This window comes from Artibeus jamaicensis, unplaced genomic scaffold, assembly GCF_021234435.1.
Source record: "Artibeus jamaicensis isolate MK-2021 breed Jamaican fruit bat unplaced genomic scaffold, CSHL_Jam_final scaffold_286, whole genome shotgun sequence".
Lineage (NCBI taxonomy): Eukaryota > Metazoa > Chordata > Mammalia > Chiroptera > Phyllostomidae > Artibeus > Artibeus jamaicensis.
This window is the reverse complement of record NW_026522034.1, coordinates 6,616,509-6,633,259: the sequence shown is the minus strand read 5'-3', so window position 1 is coordinate 6,633,259 and position 16,751 is coordinate 6,616,509. Positions and strand designations below refer to the sequence as shown.

At 45.4% G+C, this 16,751-nt stretch overlaps 1 protein-coding gene across 2 annotated transcripts in view; it reads left to right on the top strand.

The window, feature by feature from the left end:
• The window catches only part of THSD4 (thrombospondin type 1 domain containing 4), a 585,083-nt gene that overhangs the window by 20,742 nt on the left and 547,590 nt on the right, over positions 1-16,751 (top strand). For both annotated transcript variants that reach the window (XM_037137274.2, XM_053656867.1), the window contains one exon: positions 5,362-5,470. In XM_037137274.2, coding sequence (XP_036993169.2) covers positions 5,442-5,470 — 29 coding nt within the window. In that variant the 5' untranslated portion in view covers positions 5,362-5,441. The remainder of the gene's footprint in view (positions 1-5,361; positions 5,471-16,751) is intronic.

Below are 16,751 nucleotides of genomic sequence, written 5' to 3'. Positions count from 1 at the left end.
AGTAACTGACTCTTCTTCCACTTCTCTGGTGCTGGAACACAAGAGTGGGTGAGACAGACACACTGATGTAGGGAGCTGCCATCTGGTTCTCTGTACATAGACAGCTGGATCGTCAATAGGGGGCGCTGCCAACAGTGGGCCTCAGAGATGAACGTTCGTGATGATGGCAGAAGGGCGAGAGAAAACGCGTTGGTGATCATGGTGAACACCGGCCGGGCCGGGATGTAGGATCAGGACCCTCACAGGTGGCTTTCACAGAGCAACGGGCAGGTTCTGAGTCTCAGGCTCACCATGTGATACTGGGTGCTGATTTGGGGTCTTCCTGAGATCTTTGGTCCTCATTCTTGTGCTGGCGAGTCACTGTCTCTCCCGGGGACTAGGCTTTTGTTAGCCTGGGCGGTTGCTTTACACTGTGGGGTTTCCAGGGGGAGAGTCCTGAGTGTGGGAGGGCGGGAGGCAGAACTCGCCCTGCAGTGGGGGTGTGGCTGCCAGTGGGGAGGAACCCAGATGTGGGGAGCCCAGTACATCTTTCTCTTTCAAAGTGTGGCCTAAAATCAGGGGGGTCTTCCAGGAGTTCTGGTGAGGCCTTGGAGAAGGGGCAGGAGGGACCCTCGGAGGTGGGCTGTGGGTGGGAGCAGCAGAGCAATGCATTGCCCAGGGCACAGTGGCACCTTCTGGGGTTGGGGAGCCATTCCTTGCCCTGGGTTAGATCTGCTGTGGCCCCTCTCTCTGTCCCCACCATGGTGAGCCTTGAAGCTTCCTGCCACTTGCACCCCATGTGTGGGGACTGTGACTTTGGCCTGAACCAAATCGGGGGACTTGTCAGCCTTCCTGCAGATCTTTGTGCAGAGGAAGGAAGGTGGGGCTTCCACCCGCAGGGAGCATGTGCTGGAACAGAAACTGGATTGTTAGACGTTTTGTTCACTGTCAAGAAAGGTTGTAAATCAGCAGAAGCAAACCCCAGAAGGCAACTGGGCGCCACAGATCGCGCGTTTACACAGCCGTACACTGTGCTCTGTGGCCAAGCGGGTCTTTGGGAAACCTCGCTTTTGTCAGGTCCCTCCCTGCTCCAGAACCTACGATGGGTCTTTCTTCCCCATCTCATCAAAAATTCTCCTGGTGCCACTTTTCAGGGGCTTGGACAAAATGGCTTTGCCTATCTTCACAATTTTTTTTTTTATCTTGGCCATAGAATCTTCCACTGTCTCTGGGTTCCAAAGCAGGGGGCTCTTAACCTTCCTGACTGAGCCGGGGTGAGAAATACCTCCCTTTACTGTGTGTGGTAAACACTGGAGTTCTCTCTTCTTTTTATCTCTTTTCTATTTTATTTTAAAAAGTGCAGGTCATGACCCACGGAATTGATTTTGTGAAAGACTAGTGGGTCGTGGCCGGCAGTTTGAAACGCAGAGCCGATTTAACACAGTACTAATCACGGGGGCCCAGGGACCACCGAGGAGACTGCAGTGCTGGTGCAGACGCCCCTGGGACAACCACGTGACGGGAAAAACCCACTCTGTCAGATTTCATCAAATCTGACAAAAGACTGGTCAAAACCATTTCTAGAGCCGTGGGCTCCCAGTTGTTTTGGTTGCACACCCCACCAGTGAAAAATGTTTGAGTGTACAGCTTCGATGTGTGTTCAGTTAGTTTTTAACCCATCAATGTATTATGTGAGCATATAAAACATACATTGAAAATATAAATCTTAAAAGGATGCGCTAGAGATGAAAGATGTCATATTTCGAATGACATGCTCATCACAATGGCTTCGTTCTATTTTCAGCAAAGATCTGAAGGCAAAACACGCACAGACGACAAAGTTCATGGTCATCAGCAGCAGCTGTAAATCTGTTTTCAAATTCCTTCAGTAACGTAAGATGTTTTTCTGGTTGACTTCTTGCCTGATTTGGAAAACACTGCTTCGCATCACACCCTCTCCCCTCAACGGTGCCCTTTCTTTCCTGTCAAAACCAGGTGCTCTGGGAGCACCTCCCTTCGCCACCTCCACCCACCAGAAATCTGGAGAGTCATCTCTGAGACCTCCCTTCCCCTTGTCCCCCTCCACCTTCATTTACCACAGTCTGGTAAATAGGGGGTCAGCTCTTCCCACATTCTCCTTGGACGGCCAGGTTCCTGTCACCTCGCCGCATGGCCTCCATTGCCGTCACCTGGCTGACGCTCAGCCCTCAAGCCCCAGCGTGAAGGTCACTGCCTCAGAGGCACCTTCTCTGACCCCTGCCCAGCACACTTTCTGAGGTACCTGGGACTTTTTACCCAAGGTTCTTACCACAATTTTATTTATGTTTCAGTTTATTTAAAGTATATGGCCCTCTGGCATCTAGACTGTGAGCTCCTTCAAGGCAGGGACCATGCATATATGTGTGTGTGTGTGCGTGTGTGTGTAGCACCCAGGTAATACAGTCTCAATAAATAATTATTAATATAACAACCCTATGGGGTAGTAGCAAACGGTATCCCTGTTTTACAGATGAGGAAATGGAAAGACAAGGGGTTCATTGCCGAAGGTCACCCGGTGATAAATGGGGTGCTGGTCTCAGACCCAGGTCTTTCAGACTGCGGTGCGTACAGCACTGCTCTTGGTTGTTCACTCGTAACCCGCGCAGTCTAAGGGCTGATTTTGAGTCCCACCATCCTTGCTGGTGCCCCACCAGCCCTCCACAGTGATTCTCCTTGTCTTGAACTGGCTTCATTAGTACATTGGGCCTCGGTGTAACAACATCTACCCTGTGCTGTTCTGGATAACACCATCCTTTTCCCAGATGATCGCATGTTCCTAAATCTTACCCACCTAAGCTAGATTGTAAAAAGGGATCCTGCATTGACTCATCCTCCTCTTATTCCCTTGCAGCGGACCTGGGGACACCACATACTGAGTAGATAATTATTGATTAATTGCTGATCATCAGGAGTGTGGCAAAGATTTTATCTGACTCTCAAGTCGTAGCCCATCTTCCCACGTACCTGCCAGAAGCAAGACCGTGCCTCAGATCCAAAGGAGTTTTAACTGTTCCAATTTGTACTTGTTGGCTTTCTTCCTGGTGGATCTCAACTTCTGGCTGAGACCCAAGAATTTAAGGGTCTTCAGTTCCATGAGTAATTTCATGAGTTGCTGATGGCTAATTAGGGGTGATTATAGTTAAGAGGCTTTACTTTCTTAATAACCTTCAGAAAGGGCCGGTGGTAACTTTTGAAATCTTGATTATTTTCTCCTGTGAATAGAATTTTCTGGTTCCCATGACTGTCTTTTCTTACGTCCCTGTAACTTGTCTTCCCATTCTCCCTTCCTAGTGAGAAGGAAATGTGATGTCCTGGGAAGAATTTGGAAGCCACTGATTTTGGAAAGCTCTGGCTTTATTGCAGAGGACCCCTGGGCACACCCAGAAACCGTGCTTCATTTGTTTGTCTTTGTCAGGAAGGAGGTGCAGGAGGAGAGGAGGCTGGGCCATGGTTTTGCTTCCCAAGTTCCATTACATTTCAGCCAAACCTGAGGCTGTTCATAGACTTTGAAACTGTTGGGTCCCTTGACAATGCTTAGAAACTCTGTTCAGTGATGGCTTCTGAATAAAGCAGTATTTGTGGGTGAGGGGTGTTAGCTTCCTTTTGTTCCTGTGATCACATTTTTAAGTGTTGCTTCACCTTTTCTTGCATGAGCATCATCAGAGTTACTGTTTCCCAAGTGTCACTCTCTACCAGGCGCTGGGCTTATGTCTACTCTTTGAACTGTCGCAGCTCTTGCAGTAGTTCACTAGGCAGTATTTTAAAAGCTTTAATGAAATGTAATGCACATAACATACTTCGCCCATTTTTAAAAGTTTACAATTCGATGGCTTTTAGTATATTCACAGGGCTGTGCGACCATCACCATAATCTAATATTAGAACGTTTTTGTCACCCCAGGAGGAAACCTTGTACCCTCGCATGAGCGCCTCCCCACCCCAACTACTGATGTGCTTTGTGTCTCTGTAGATTTGCTTATGCTGAATAGTTCTTGTAAATGGAATCATACAATATGACCTTTGTGGCTGGTGTCTTTCATGTAGGAGAATATTTTCAAGGTTCATCTATGTTGTAGCGTGGGTCAGTACATCATTTCTTTGTATTGTTAGTATTTTTACCCACTTCTGAGATTAATGCTGGTCCCCCAGTTCCGCCCTTGCTATTCACCTCTCACTCAAAGGAAATGGCTGTATTGAAGATCCAAACAGAAGAAGAGCAGCTGCACATTGGGGAAACCAAGACACAGAGGCAAAATGACTTTCCTATGGCTAAGTAACCTGGGATAGATGGGGCTAAATTTCCGACGCAGGCTTGCCTACTGAAAGCTTGCCCATGATCTCGGAGTCTGAAGAGTTAATTAGTGGTTATTGGCACCAATTTAAAGCCAACAGTAATCCCCAATTTGGGGTGCAGTGAAAAAGGAAACTTTATTCAGTGCAAAACGTCGTGGCTGTGAGGCAACCCTAGTGCCAGACCCTCTCTGGCTGGTCAGTTCTGCTCTGCTCCTCCCTGGTCTGCTCTGCTCTTTGCCAGTATGCCTCGTTCTGCTATGTTAGTCAGCTCTGGCCTGTGCTGGTCGCCTCTGCTGTGTTCCAGGGGGACATCTTTGGTGTTTTAGCTCAGCCAGGGAAACACAGTATTCAGTCTTTGGTGGAAAGGCAGCGTACCCCCAGAGCCAGGGGGCAGTTGGCTTATATAGACATTAGTCCCTGCCCCTGGTTTCTGATTGGTCTATCCTCATACGAATGAGGACTGCATCCTCACAGTCTGATTGGCACTGCTCAGTTGGTTGGAGCTGCATAGCTCTGGCTGGATGGGGAAAGCATCAAGTAGTACTGTTGAAATGGGACGTGAAGAACTCTTTATGAGGGCTGGTTCAGATAGCAGAAACACAGTGTGGGCAGGCAGTTCAGGGCAGGTTTTTTTCTCCCCGGAATGCAGCTAATATGAGAGGCCCCTGTGTAGAAATGGCTGATAGGCTTTGGGTTTTTTTTTGTTTGTTTGTTTTTTGTTTTAAATTTAAATTTTGTTAGCCACCAGGAGCCTTTCTTAGTAGGCATTTTCCTTTTCAGGGTCCACAGAGATAATTATTGATAGGTATTTATTGAACATCTGTAAATCAGTCACTGTGCTGCGTGTTCTATAAATCTGGTACCAAATGTTCATACATCATCAAACTTCAATTGGAAAATCTGGTAACTATAACTGGTCAGTGGAATTTTTGTTCTCATGTCTTCCATTTGCTCACTTCTGGTTTCATTGGCCTACTTAGGCTATAGAATCATAGCTTGTACAATCTTCCTGAGCACTACACTAAAAATAGCATTGTTGTTCCTTCTGTAGGAGTTTGAACACCACTCCCACCTGTAGGAAATTGGCCCCATCTCCCAGGAGCCTTTGCTTTTCCCTTGGACCACAGCATCATGTTTCCCCATTTCATGGGGTCTCTCAGGTAAGTGGAGGACCTCTTCCAAAGAGAACGAGAATTTTGATATTTGAGATTTAGTCTATAGTTTCTTATAGCAAATAGCTTTGAGGGTCTGCGTCTCACTGGTATTTTTTATATACTGCATACACATTTCTGATAAGTGGGTTATTTGGAAGGGTGGCTGAGGCCGAGGGAGCTGTGTGCTGGGTGAGAGGTGCTTGCATTGAGATCCAAGTAGCTCGAGTTCTAAGCTGTATCCTGCCATTTTTAAAAGATTTTATTTATTTATCTTTAGAGGGGAAGGGAAGGAGAGAAGGAGAGAAACATCAATGTATGGTTGCCTCTTGTGGGTCCCCTGCTAGGAACTGGCCTGCAACCCAGGCATGTGCCCTGCCTGGGAATCGAATTGTGATCATGTGGTTCATAGGGCCGCACTCAATCCACTGAGCTACACCAGCCAGGGTTGTATCCTGCCATTTTTTAATGAAAAAAATTTTAAGCCTCAGATATTTTTTAATAAATGTGTTACCAGATCAGTGGATATATATTATGGGTGAATAATAAAATTACCTGAAGGGCTAGAAAAATATTGTCTTCTGTCTGCATCTCCTCAGATTTTGAATTATTTGATCTGGATTATTTAAAAGGTGACATCTCTAGTCCCTTCTGCTCACATCTATGACTTTCCCCTACATTTTTTTCTTTGATCCTGACATCCACCATGAGAGGTAAGCGGAGCAAGCACTAGTGTCTCTCATTGGTAGAACAGAAACCAGGGCTGGGAGCCCTTCACTCCTGTGTGCCACAGTCCCTCGGAGTGGTCGGAAGGAGGGCCCTGTGCCGGGAACTGCTGTCCCTGCCATCGAGACCATTTCCAAACTTTAAGCTAATAGACCCTTTTAAAAAAGTCTTCGATCAGGACTTCCAGCCAAGATGGAGGTGTAGGTAGACACACTGTGCCTCCTCGCACAACCAAAAGAAGGACAACAACAATTTAAAAACAAAAACCAACCAGAACTGACAGAAAATCAAATTGTATGTCAGTCCGATAACCAAGGAATTAAAGAAGAGACATCCATCCAGACCAGTAGAAGAGCGGAGATGGGTGGCCAGGTGGAGAGGACTTGTGGCCCGGCAGCAGTGGGTGGACTGGGTGAGGCGGTGGATTGAGGACTGGGGGGTCCCACATTCAGGTGCAGATAAACCGAGAGGAACCCCTGGGGAGTGAGACAGACCTCAAAACCTCGGCCCCAGTGCAGGGAAATAAAGCCTCAAACCACCGATTGAAAACACCTGTGCGTGTTGAGGCAGCAGCGGGAGAGACTCCCAGCCTCACGGGAGAGTTCATTAGAGAGACCCACAGGGTCCTAGAATGTACACAAGCCAACCAACCTGGGAATCAGCACCAGAAGGACCCACTTTGCTTGTGGGAAGTGGGGGAAGTGACTGAAAACCCTCAGGGAACAGAGCAAGTGGCACTGTACCCTCTCTGACCCCTTTCCCCACATACAGTGTCACAACACCGTGAGGTAGATTGCCCCGCACTCGTGAACAACTAAGGCTCTGCCCCTTATACATAGCAGGAGTGCTGAACCCCGCCACCCCCAAAAAAATATATATATGGCCTAAATGAAAGAAGAGATCAAAGCTCCAGAAAAAATACAACTAAGTGACAAAGAGATAGCCAACCTATCAGATGCACAGTTCAAAACACAGGTGATCAGGATGCTCACAGTGTTGGTTGAATTTGGGTGCAAATTAGATGAAAAAATTAAGGCTATGAAAAGTGAAATAAAGGAAAATGTAGAGGGAACCAATAGTGATAGGAAGGAAACTGGGACTCTAATCAATGGTGTGCACCAGAGGTAAGAAAGAAACATTCAACCAGAAAAGAATGAAGAAACAAGAATTAAAAAAAAAAAAAAAAGAGAAGCTTAGGAACCTCCAGGACATCTTTAAATGTTCCAACATCTGAATTATAGCGGTTCCAGAAGGAGAAGAGGAAGAGCAAGTAATTGAAAGCTTATTAGAACAAATAATGAAGGAGAACTTCCCCAATCTTGCAAAGGAAATAGACTTCCAGGAAGTTCAGGAAGCTCAGAGAGTCCCAAAGAAGTTGGACCCAAGGAGGAACACATCAAGGCACATCATAATTACATTAACCAAGATTAAAGATAAGGAGAGAATCTTAGAAGCAGCAAGAAAAAAGGAGACAGTTACCTATAAAGGAGTTCCCATCAGACTATCAGCTGATTTCTCAAAAGAGACCTTACAGGCAAGAAGGGGCTGGAAAGAAGTATTCCAAAGTCATGAAAGGTAAGGAGCTACATCCAAGATTGCTCTATCCAGCAAAGCTATCATTTAAAATGGAAGGGCAGATAAAATGCTTCTCAGATAAGGTCAAGTTCAAAGAGTTTATCATCACCAAGTCCTCATTATATGAAATGTTAAAGGGACTTATCTAAGAAAAAGAAGATAAAAAGAATGTACAGTGAAATTACAGCAAAGTCACAGTTATTAACAACCACACCTAAAACAAAAATAAAAGCAAACTAAGCAAACAACTAGAACAGGAACAGAACCACAGAAATAGAGATCACATGGAGGGTTATCAACAGAGGAGTGGGAGGGGGATAGAGGGGGAAAAGGTACAGAGAGTAAATAGCATAAATGGTAAGTAGAGAACAGGCAGGGGGAGGTTAAGAATAGTATGGGAAATGTAGAAGAGAAAGAACTTACATGCATGGCACATGGACACGAACTAAAGGTGGGGATTGTGGGTGGGAGTTGTGTGCAGGGTGGAGGGGAATGAAGGGGGGAAATGGGACAACTGTAGAAGCATAATCAAAATATATTTTTTAAAAAGTCTTCAAAATCTTATGTAAAATCTCAATATTTAAAATAGCCAATAAAAGCATTTTATTAAGATAAATTTATTTTACATGTTCAACTTCGTAGTATTTACACATTATGAGACCAATGAGTCTGTTTGGATAAACACCAAAATTTGAAATCAGGATGTATAGCTGGTAGCTGGTACATCAGCCTCAGCGTCTGGTTGATTTCACACTTGTTTTAGCTGCATAGTATTAAGAAAATCTTGATCTGTACAGGTAAGTAATTGCAATGAGTAACAGGTTTTTGATGAAACTCATCTCGCAATTTCAGGATATTCTTTAAATTAATTGATTTGGAATCTAAAAAAGAAGGGAAGGAAATCCTTCTGTTTCAAAGTTGAATCACTAAGGGTGTTTTGCAGTCCCCCCCCATAACTATATGTTAGCCCAAATGCCCAGAGCTTGCAATAAAAAGGAAAACATTCTATGATGTGTTATTACGATGGTGCCAGTTACGATTGCCCAACCAGGGCTCGAGCATTGGTCAGGTGGATGCCCTTAGGCATCTTCAAGGGTTCTTGGTGGGCTCACCTCCAAGCTGCGCATTATTTTAGAGAAATTGCTCACGGACTCGAAATGGGGATGGGAGTAGTTGAAAGCTAGACGTCACCTTGCTACCCTTATGGCAGAACTCTGGAAGTCTGGAACGGCCTCCACCACTAGGGTCCCTCTAAGGGAGAGTTTGGGAAGGGCTTCTCAGCAGGACCCTCCCCCCAGAGCCCTGCTGTGAGGTCTGGGGTTCTCTGTGGGAGCTCAGCAGAGATTTCTATCCGCTCTCCTTCTTAAGCCAGGGACTCAGACTATTTTGCATTCTGTCTCTAGAGCCATGTAAATTGGAAAAGCAAAAACAAAAACAAACCTAGAGTGTTTTGCTTAAATGCTTTTCAAAATGTTCTGGGGAAAGGGGCTCTGGTTACCTGGAGAGTCAGAGGTCTCTGATAAAATTGGTGGTTGGGAAACACACCTATTAAGGGCTTTCTAATATCTATCGGGGCAACCAAAAGGCATCCAGGTCCACTGGAGAAGCTGAAGGATTTCTCCACCTATAGAGAAAACAGGTTAAAATTAGAAGTCAGTTGCCAAGAAAGTCCCTGAGAGGAAAAAACATTTAAGGGGATTCACAATTCTGATAAGCAGAGATTTAGTTTAAAAATCCCTGCTCAGTTTTTGCCAAGCCACAGAAAAACAGAAAGCCAGCTTCCTCATCGAAAGAGAAAGAGCAGCCCCGAGTAGTAATGTAGCAAGAGTATCTCTGCCCTGTTCAGAGTGTGTAATAAAAAAGAATCACAGTAAACCCAGTAGCAGAAGAGACATAGATTTTAACTCTTGATGGGAGTGGTTAGAGGCTGTCACAGAATGTTGGGTGAGCTCTGGATACTGGGCAAAATGCATGGTAAGTGAAGTCCTTTGGAACCAAAGGGTCAGTCAAGGCCACATTGAGGAAGTTTGTTACCTGGTCACCTGTTCCAAGTCTTTAGAGAGGAAGAGGTACTAAGGGATTGAGTGTTTATATTTCTAAAGCCTTGCTCCAAATTTTGCACCTTGTTCTGTATGCACAGCTATGTCGTTATGTGTTTGTTCAGTGACCAAGTGGAAGGAAACAGCGTCCCCCGCAGAAGCACTGCAACGAGCGGTGAGGCTGCCTCAGGGTGCAGCCTGCACAGCCTCCTGGGGCCAGCGCTCCTGCTCAGGTCTCTGCCTTCACCCCTCGCAGGGCTTCAGTGTAATGACTGCATTTCACGTCTGAAACGCAAACAGAGAAGAAAGCAAAAGTACTGAATACCAAGCAGTTGGTGAAGTTGGCAAGAAATGAAGTTGATTCAGTGATTCTCCTTTCAAATGGTAGTCTTTGAAGAAATGCAGATGTAATTAGAGAGATTACAAGGATAGATGGTGATTTTTATAGATTTTATAGAGCGTTCTGGATCATTTTAAGCATTTTACAGATTGATGGCCCTAGGTCAAGTGTCTGGTTTTAGTCTTCTGAAACTTAAAGGCTTTTCTTTTCCTTGATATACATTTCAGTGAGTAATATTACTGTAATGCCTGTCAGCTACTTCGCTTAGAAATACAACCGAAAGGGACTGAGGAAATGAGACAGAGAAAGGGGGCTGGTTGTTCTTTGGGGCAACTGAGAAAGATCCTGAATACAGAAAGAAGAGAGAAGTGGGTGAAGAAAATGTGTGTGTGTGTGTATGTGTGTGTGTGTGTGTGTGAGAGAGAGAGAGAGAGAGAAAGAGAGAACAGCCAAAGCAGTGATATTTCAGGTACAACTGAACAGTGAAAACTGAGATTCCCACGGAGGTAACGAGACATGTGATAACTGGGAAGGACCGGGGATGGTGGGGGGGGGGTGCGGCGTCGATCAGTGCCTCTGTGCCAATCACCAAGAAATGGGGTGGAGGACGAGGCAGGACAAGGAGGGATGAGGAGGAAGATGAGGAAGAAGAGGAGGAGCAGAGGAAGGAGGAGGAGGGTAATATGTATTGAGCCTCATGGTGTTAATAGGCAGGGACAGTTGGTATAGCGGTGTCTAAACCACTACCCAGTCGATGCTTAACAAATACTTGTTGAATATTGAATGAATAAATTAATAATGATCTTTTATTACAAGAAGTAAAGTAGAAAATTTTTCTTTCTTGGTCAGGATCATTAGTTAATTACCAATTAGGTTAAAGCAAAAAATCATACAAATCACACACACACACACACACACACACACGCACACACACACACCTTTAACGGTTTGTTCCTAACATAAAACACATGTACATTCACTCACAAATTTTTGGATGTGAGGCCAAGTCCTTTTTTTAGCATGAACCCCTGATTGTCTCTCTTGCACAAGCCGCACCCATGGCATTATCTAGGGTTTCCATTTGGGTTTCTTTAAAGTGGAGTGAGAATTGAAGGATATTTGCAAAGCAATCTGAGTACAGAGTGATTGTGGAGTTTTATGTTTTTGCCCCTGATCATTTACAGTTGTCTCATCCACACCTAATTTGCCAGCAAGCTTTTTTCTTGGCTGCTTTCCTTTACTGCATCTCTTCGAAGCATTCAGCTTTTTTTTTTTTTTTGTAGAAACGACTAACAACTACTCTTTATATTTGTGCCCTGTTTCATGGGTCTGTGTATTATTTGAATACGTTATGTAATTACAAAGCAACTGGCATAAGCAGGTTCCGGACCATGGTTTGCTCTGCAGGAACACAAGCTGTCTGGTGGGAGCAGAACACCAGCGTACCGGGGAGAACCAGCTGGAGCGTTTCAGGGAAGCCCGGTAGGAGCCATCTGAATGGTAGGCATAGAGGCTAGGAGGAAATAAAGCTGCTTTTTTGGCGGACTGCCCTGGCAAACCCCGTCCTATAAACTGATGGCAGCATTCAGACAGCATTGATTTTTCTTTATGCCTGGCACAGCCCTGCACCTGGACCATGTCCTCATCACTCAGGACTTGACTCTGGGATTTGCTAGAACATTCTGTACCGAAGTGTTCAGTGGAGTCAAGGTCACTGGGCTGGGAGCTACCCGTTCCTTATGTGTCCAAGTAGGTTTATGGGCTTCCAGGTAACACTGACCTCCTGGGGTCAGAGCCAACGACTCTGATTTATAGAAATCCTCCTTTCAGGATTGATTGTTTCCCTTTTCCTTCTTCTCTATGTACAACGGAACTCTGGGATGCACTTAGACAGAAAACACACATTGATTGGAAAGTCAGTCACAGCAGCCCTTTGCGTTTCTTTAGTGGCTGATACTTCCTTCCTCCATCTCCTTCTTTCTCTTTCTCTTCATTCTGTCCTGCTACTCATTGATTCACTTGCTATTTATTAGCCCCGAGCATGGACTGAGTTGATAGTTCTGCTGGCTGCAAAGATCGACCAGAAACCGTTTTCTCAAGAGCAGAGGGATTTCCCGAAGACGTTGTGTCTTAAAAAGCAGTGCGGTGACAGAACACCTCACTCTTCTAGCGGCCCCAGTCCAGAAAACACAGAGGGCTGCAGGAGCGGAGGACCCGGAAATAAGCAGTGAAAACCAGTGTGCAATTAGAATAGGTGTCCTGAAGTCCATGCTCTTAAACAGAAACGTTTACCCCACAAAAGCCAGGCAGTCCTTTCCCCTGAGCCTGTATGGTCTTGGTTTGGCTGCTGCTTCGTTGTCGGAGGTTTCCGAGGTCAAAGCCGACCTGAAGGGAGCTAATTAAGAGGACAGGGCTCGTTCACAGGAGGCAATGCCTGAGAGCAGGGAAGTGACAGCAAAGGCCCCGCAGGATTCGGAAAGCCCCAGGCTCTGGGCTCCCAACCCGCAGTGCTCCGAGGCCACCCGCCGCCTCAGGCTGCACAGACATCCACAAGGGTGACCCTGAGCCATCTGAGAAAGGTTGCTTGAGCTCAGCACGTTTTATGTACGAAAGCGGAGGGAATACATAGAATGGTTTTTTTAAGGTTGAGGTTTAAATGGTTAGCTTCAATTATTTTAAGAGTTCTAATGTTCTCCAGTGAGGTTGGATAAACGAGGTTTTATTGCATCCACTTATTTTCTGATTATTTTTGCAAGCAGTGACAGAGAGTGAAACAAAATGTGTGAAGCCGCAGCCTCATAAGACTGGGGGAGAAAATGGATGTGATCGAACGCAAATGCTTGGTTTAGAGGTGCGTTGTTTCCTAATGAGGCCCCAGAGCACAGTGGTTACGGGTCCAGGCCAAGGGTCTGCCTGCTGGCACGGGAACTAGGCTTTTCTGCCCAGTGGGAGTATGTGCCCTTCAGTAAGTGACAGCCTCTCTGAGCCCCAGTTCACTCACCTGCAAAATGGGTGTCATAAAAGTGTCTGGTAGCATAGTTGTGGATTAAATGAAGTAATACTTTTAACCATTGACATCGATAGTAACCATCACGTCGTATGTCTTCATTGACTAATGTCATTTGTAACCCACCTCCGTCTCTTGCTTTCTTTACCCTTAACTGCCACCTGAGGAAGGTAGAGGATTGAGCTGAACACATAAAATGCATGCCTAGCAACATGTTTGATCTCCAGAGTGCAGTAGGTACAGATTTCAGTTCAGCACTAAGATTTTGGCTATCTTTTCCTAAGGTCGGAATAATTTTATTAGTGATCAGGTTGCTCCCAGAATAGAATATCTCTTGGGTGGTATTAACCGAAGAAGAAAAGAAGTTTTTTTTCTGTTTCCTTGTTTTGTTACTTGATCTGCTCAAGTGGTGTTCAGTCCACTGAGGTGCACAGCCCCTCCCAGAGTTGAGGGGTGGGGTGGGGGTGGGGTGGGCAGGACAGACACACAAGTCCAGAGCCCCAGTTCCCGGATGGAGGTCTGGTGCCGAATTTCAGTGAGCGTTACTTCCTACACAAGGAAATGAGATGATGGTGTGTTTAAGTTCTAGAACAGCGCTGGGGAAGTGGCATAAGTTTTTTTTTCTTTTTCTGGTTGGTGTGAAATGGTGGGTTGTTGCTCCCGCAAGGTGAATCGGAAAGTCGTGGTAGGAATGTGGCTTCCCCCGCCGCTTGGAGGGGACTGCGATTTGTTTGCCAAAGGCCCTGGTAGCCTTCAATCTGTCAAAACATCGCAAGCTGGGAGCACTTTGCCAAAGCAAACTATCAAAGTGAAATAGCACACGAGCAGCACACACAGACACACACATGCTCTCGCAGTCCCTGAACATTAATTTCGGATTGGGTCAGAAGGAACAAGGATTTGGGCTAGGTTGTCGGTGTTTTGAAGAGGTGTGGGTACAGCTACAGCCTACCAATTAGATAGGCATGTGTGAGCAGGGTGGGGTATCCCAAAACAGAGTCTGCCGAGCAGGGGTGGGAAACTTCTAGCCCTTGGCAGAGTTTCCGCTGGCCCCTGGGGTTATATATTGCTCTAGCTGCTGTTATTGCAGCCAAAGAATAATTTCCCCTCTGGGGGAATTCATTCTATCCCATTCAGAGCAGAGCCCATTTAATAACAGATTTTGCTCCGGAATGAATGTTACGGGTTACCCCTATGCATCGCGGCCTCACTGGGGCCCAGCTAGACAAAGAAAAGAAGCACCTGAACATCTAAGTACAACTCGTGTTGTGTTTTTGCAACACAGGCATCGACAAGCCTTTTGCTGCTGTATTTTGTGTCAGTCCTATGAGAACAATTTTGGGGGCATCACAGAGAAATGCAAAAACGCTACTGATTTTTATAAATCTTTCATGGGAGAATTTTTAAAAGCTTCCCAAGTTACTCTGGACAGTTTTGAATGTAGCAATTCACACTGTTTCCATTTATCTTGACTTTTTAAAGGTTGTCAAGATGATGTTGCATCATTCATTATTAATTCAGTGCATTGAGTTCTTACTGTATAATAGACACACTGTTAGATGCTGGGGGATACAGTAGAGATAAAACAAACTCTCTGGTCTCGGGGAGCTTATATTCTAGTGGGTGGAGGGCACACTTTACATGAATAAAGACAGAGTCCATGAGATAGTAAGTGCTTTGGAGAAAAATACAGTCTGGTCTGGGACAGGGAGTGCTGCTTTTTACAGGGTCGCAAAGTCTCAGGGAGAAGGGACAGTACTGGGCAGACACCTGAAGGAGGTGAGGCAACAAGCTGTAGGAATTTCTGGGAGTAGAGGTGACCGGGCAACCTGGAAAGCAGTTCCTCTGAGACAGAGAAAAACTTAAGAGTCTTCCCCTCTCCAATTCACTCCCTCCCCTACCCCAAGTTCCCCTGCAAGTTTGGAGGTACAGCCTGGGATGAGAAGTTATGCAGAATCGCTCCTTGTTGCATTACAGATGTGTGGCTTAGGTGTCTGCCAAGGACTTGGAGGGCTGAGGTCTAACACATTTATGGAGCTGCCACTTGTTTTTTTAACAAAACCACACCAAGCTGGTTTTTTTTTTTTAATGAGTAAACAGTGCCAGGATGTGTTACAAGTGATTCAGATATGTAGGCGTGGTTCATAATGTGCTCTCTCGCACATTCACTCATTTGAGGTCAGCAGGGCAGATGATATTTCCATTTTACAGATGAGGAAACTGCAGCACGGAGGTGATTTATGCAAGGTCACATAACTGAGGAACATAGACTTGTGAGCCCGGATGCACATGTTACTGGTCTCAGTAAGGACAGAACCAGAAAAAGCTGTGCTTTCCAGCGCCGTGGTCGAACCATGGTCACACCCGCGCTTTCCGGTGCTGCTGCCCCGTTGCTGAGGGCACCTCCGTTTTCAGTCCACGTAGGCGTGCAGCCCTTCTCTCTGTTTGTTTTTTTTTTGTTTTATTTATTTTTTTTATTGATTATGCCATTACAGTTGTTCTATTCCCCCCTTCATTCCCCTCCACCCTACCTCCCCGTCCTCACCATTACCCCCCTTTAGTTTATGACCATGTGTCTCAATTTCTTTAGATTCTATATCTCCCATACTATTCTTGCCCTCCCCCTATCTATTTTCTACCTACCGTCTATGCTACTTATTTTCTGTACCTTCTCCCCCCTTCTCCTCCTCCCACTCCCCTGTTGCTAACCCTCCACGTGATCTTCATTTCTATGGTTCACTCCTGATCTAGCTGTCCTCTTAGTTTGCTTTTGTTTTAGGTGTGGTTGTTAATAACTGTGAGTTTGCTATCCTTTCACTATTCATGTTTTTTTAACTTCTTTTTCTTAGATAAGTCCCTTTAACATTTCATATAATAAGGGCTTGGTGATGATGAACTCCTTGAATTTGATCTTATCTGAGAAGCACTTTATCTGTCCTTCCATTCTAAATGAAAGCTTTGCTGGATAGAGCAATCTTGGATGTAGGTCTTTGGATTTCATGACTTGGAATACCACTTTCCAGCCCCTTCTTGCCTGGAAGGTCTCTTTTGAGAAATCCGCTGACAGTCTGATGGAGACTCCTTTGTAGGTGACTGTCCCCTTATGTCTTGCTGCTTCTAGGATTCTCTCTTTCATTTTAATCTTGGCTAGTGTAATGATGATGTGCCTTGGTGTGTTCCTTCTTGGGTCCAGCTTCTTTGGGACTCTCTGAGCTTCCTGGATTTCCTGGAAGTCTATTTCCTTTGCCAGATTGGGGTAGTTCTTCTTTATTATTTGTTCAAATAAGTTTTCCATTGGTGGCTGTTCCTTTCCCCCTTCTGGTACCCGTATAATTCAGATGTTGGAGCATTTAAAGATGTCCTGGAGGTTCCTAAGACTCTCCTCATTTTTTTGAATTCTTGCTTCTTCACTCTTTTCTGTTTGGCCATTATTTGCTTTCTTCTGGTCTACTCCATTGATTTGAGTCCCAGTTTCCTTTTCATCACTATTGGTTTCCTGTGCAATTCCATTCATTTCAATTAGTTTCGCCTTCATATGTTTCTCTAATTTGTGGCTATAATCAACCAGTTCTGTGAGGATCCTGATTACCAGTGTTTTAAACT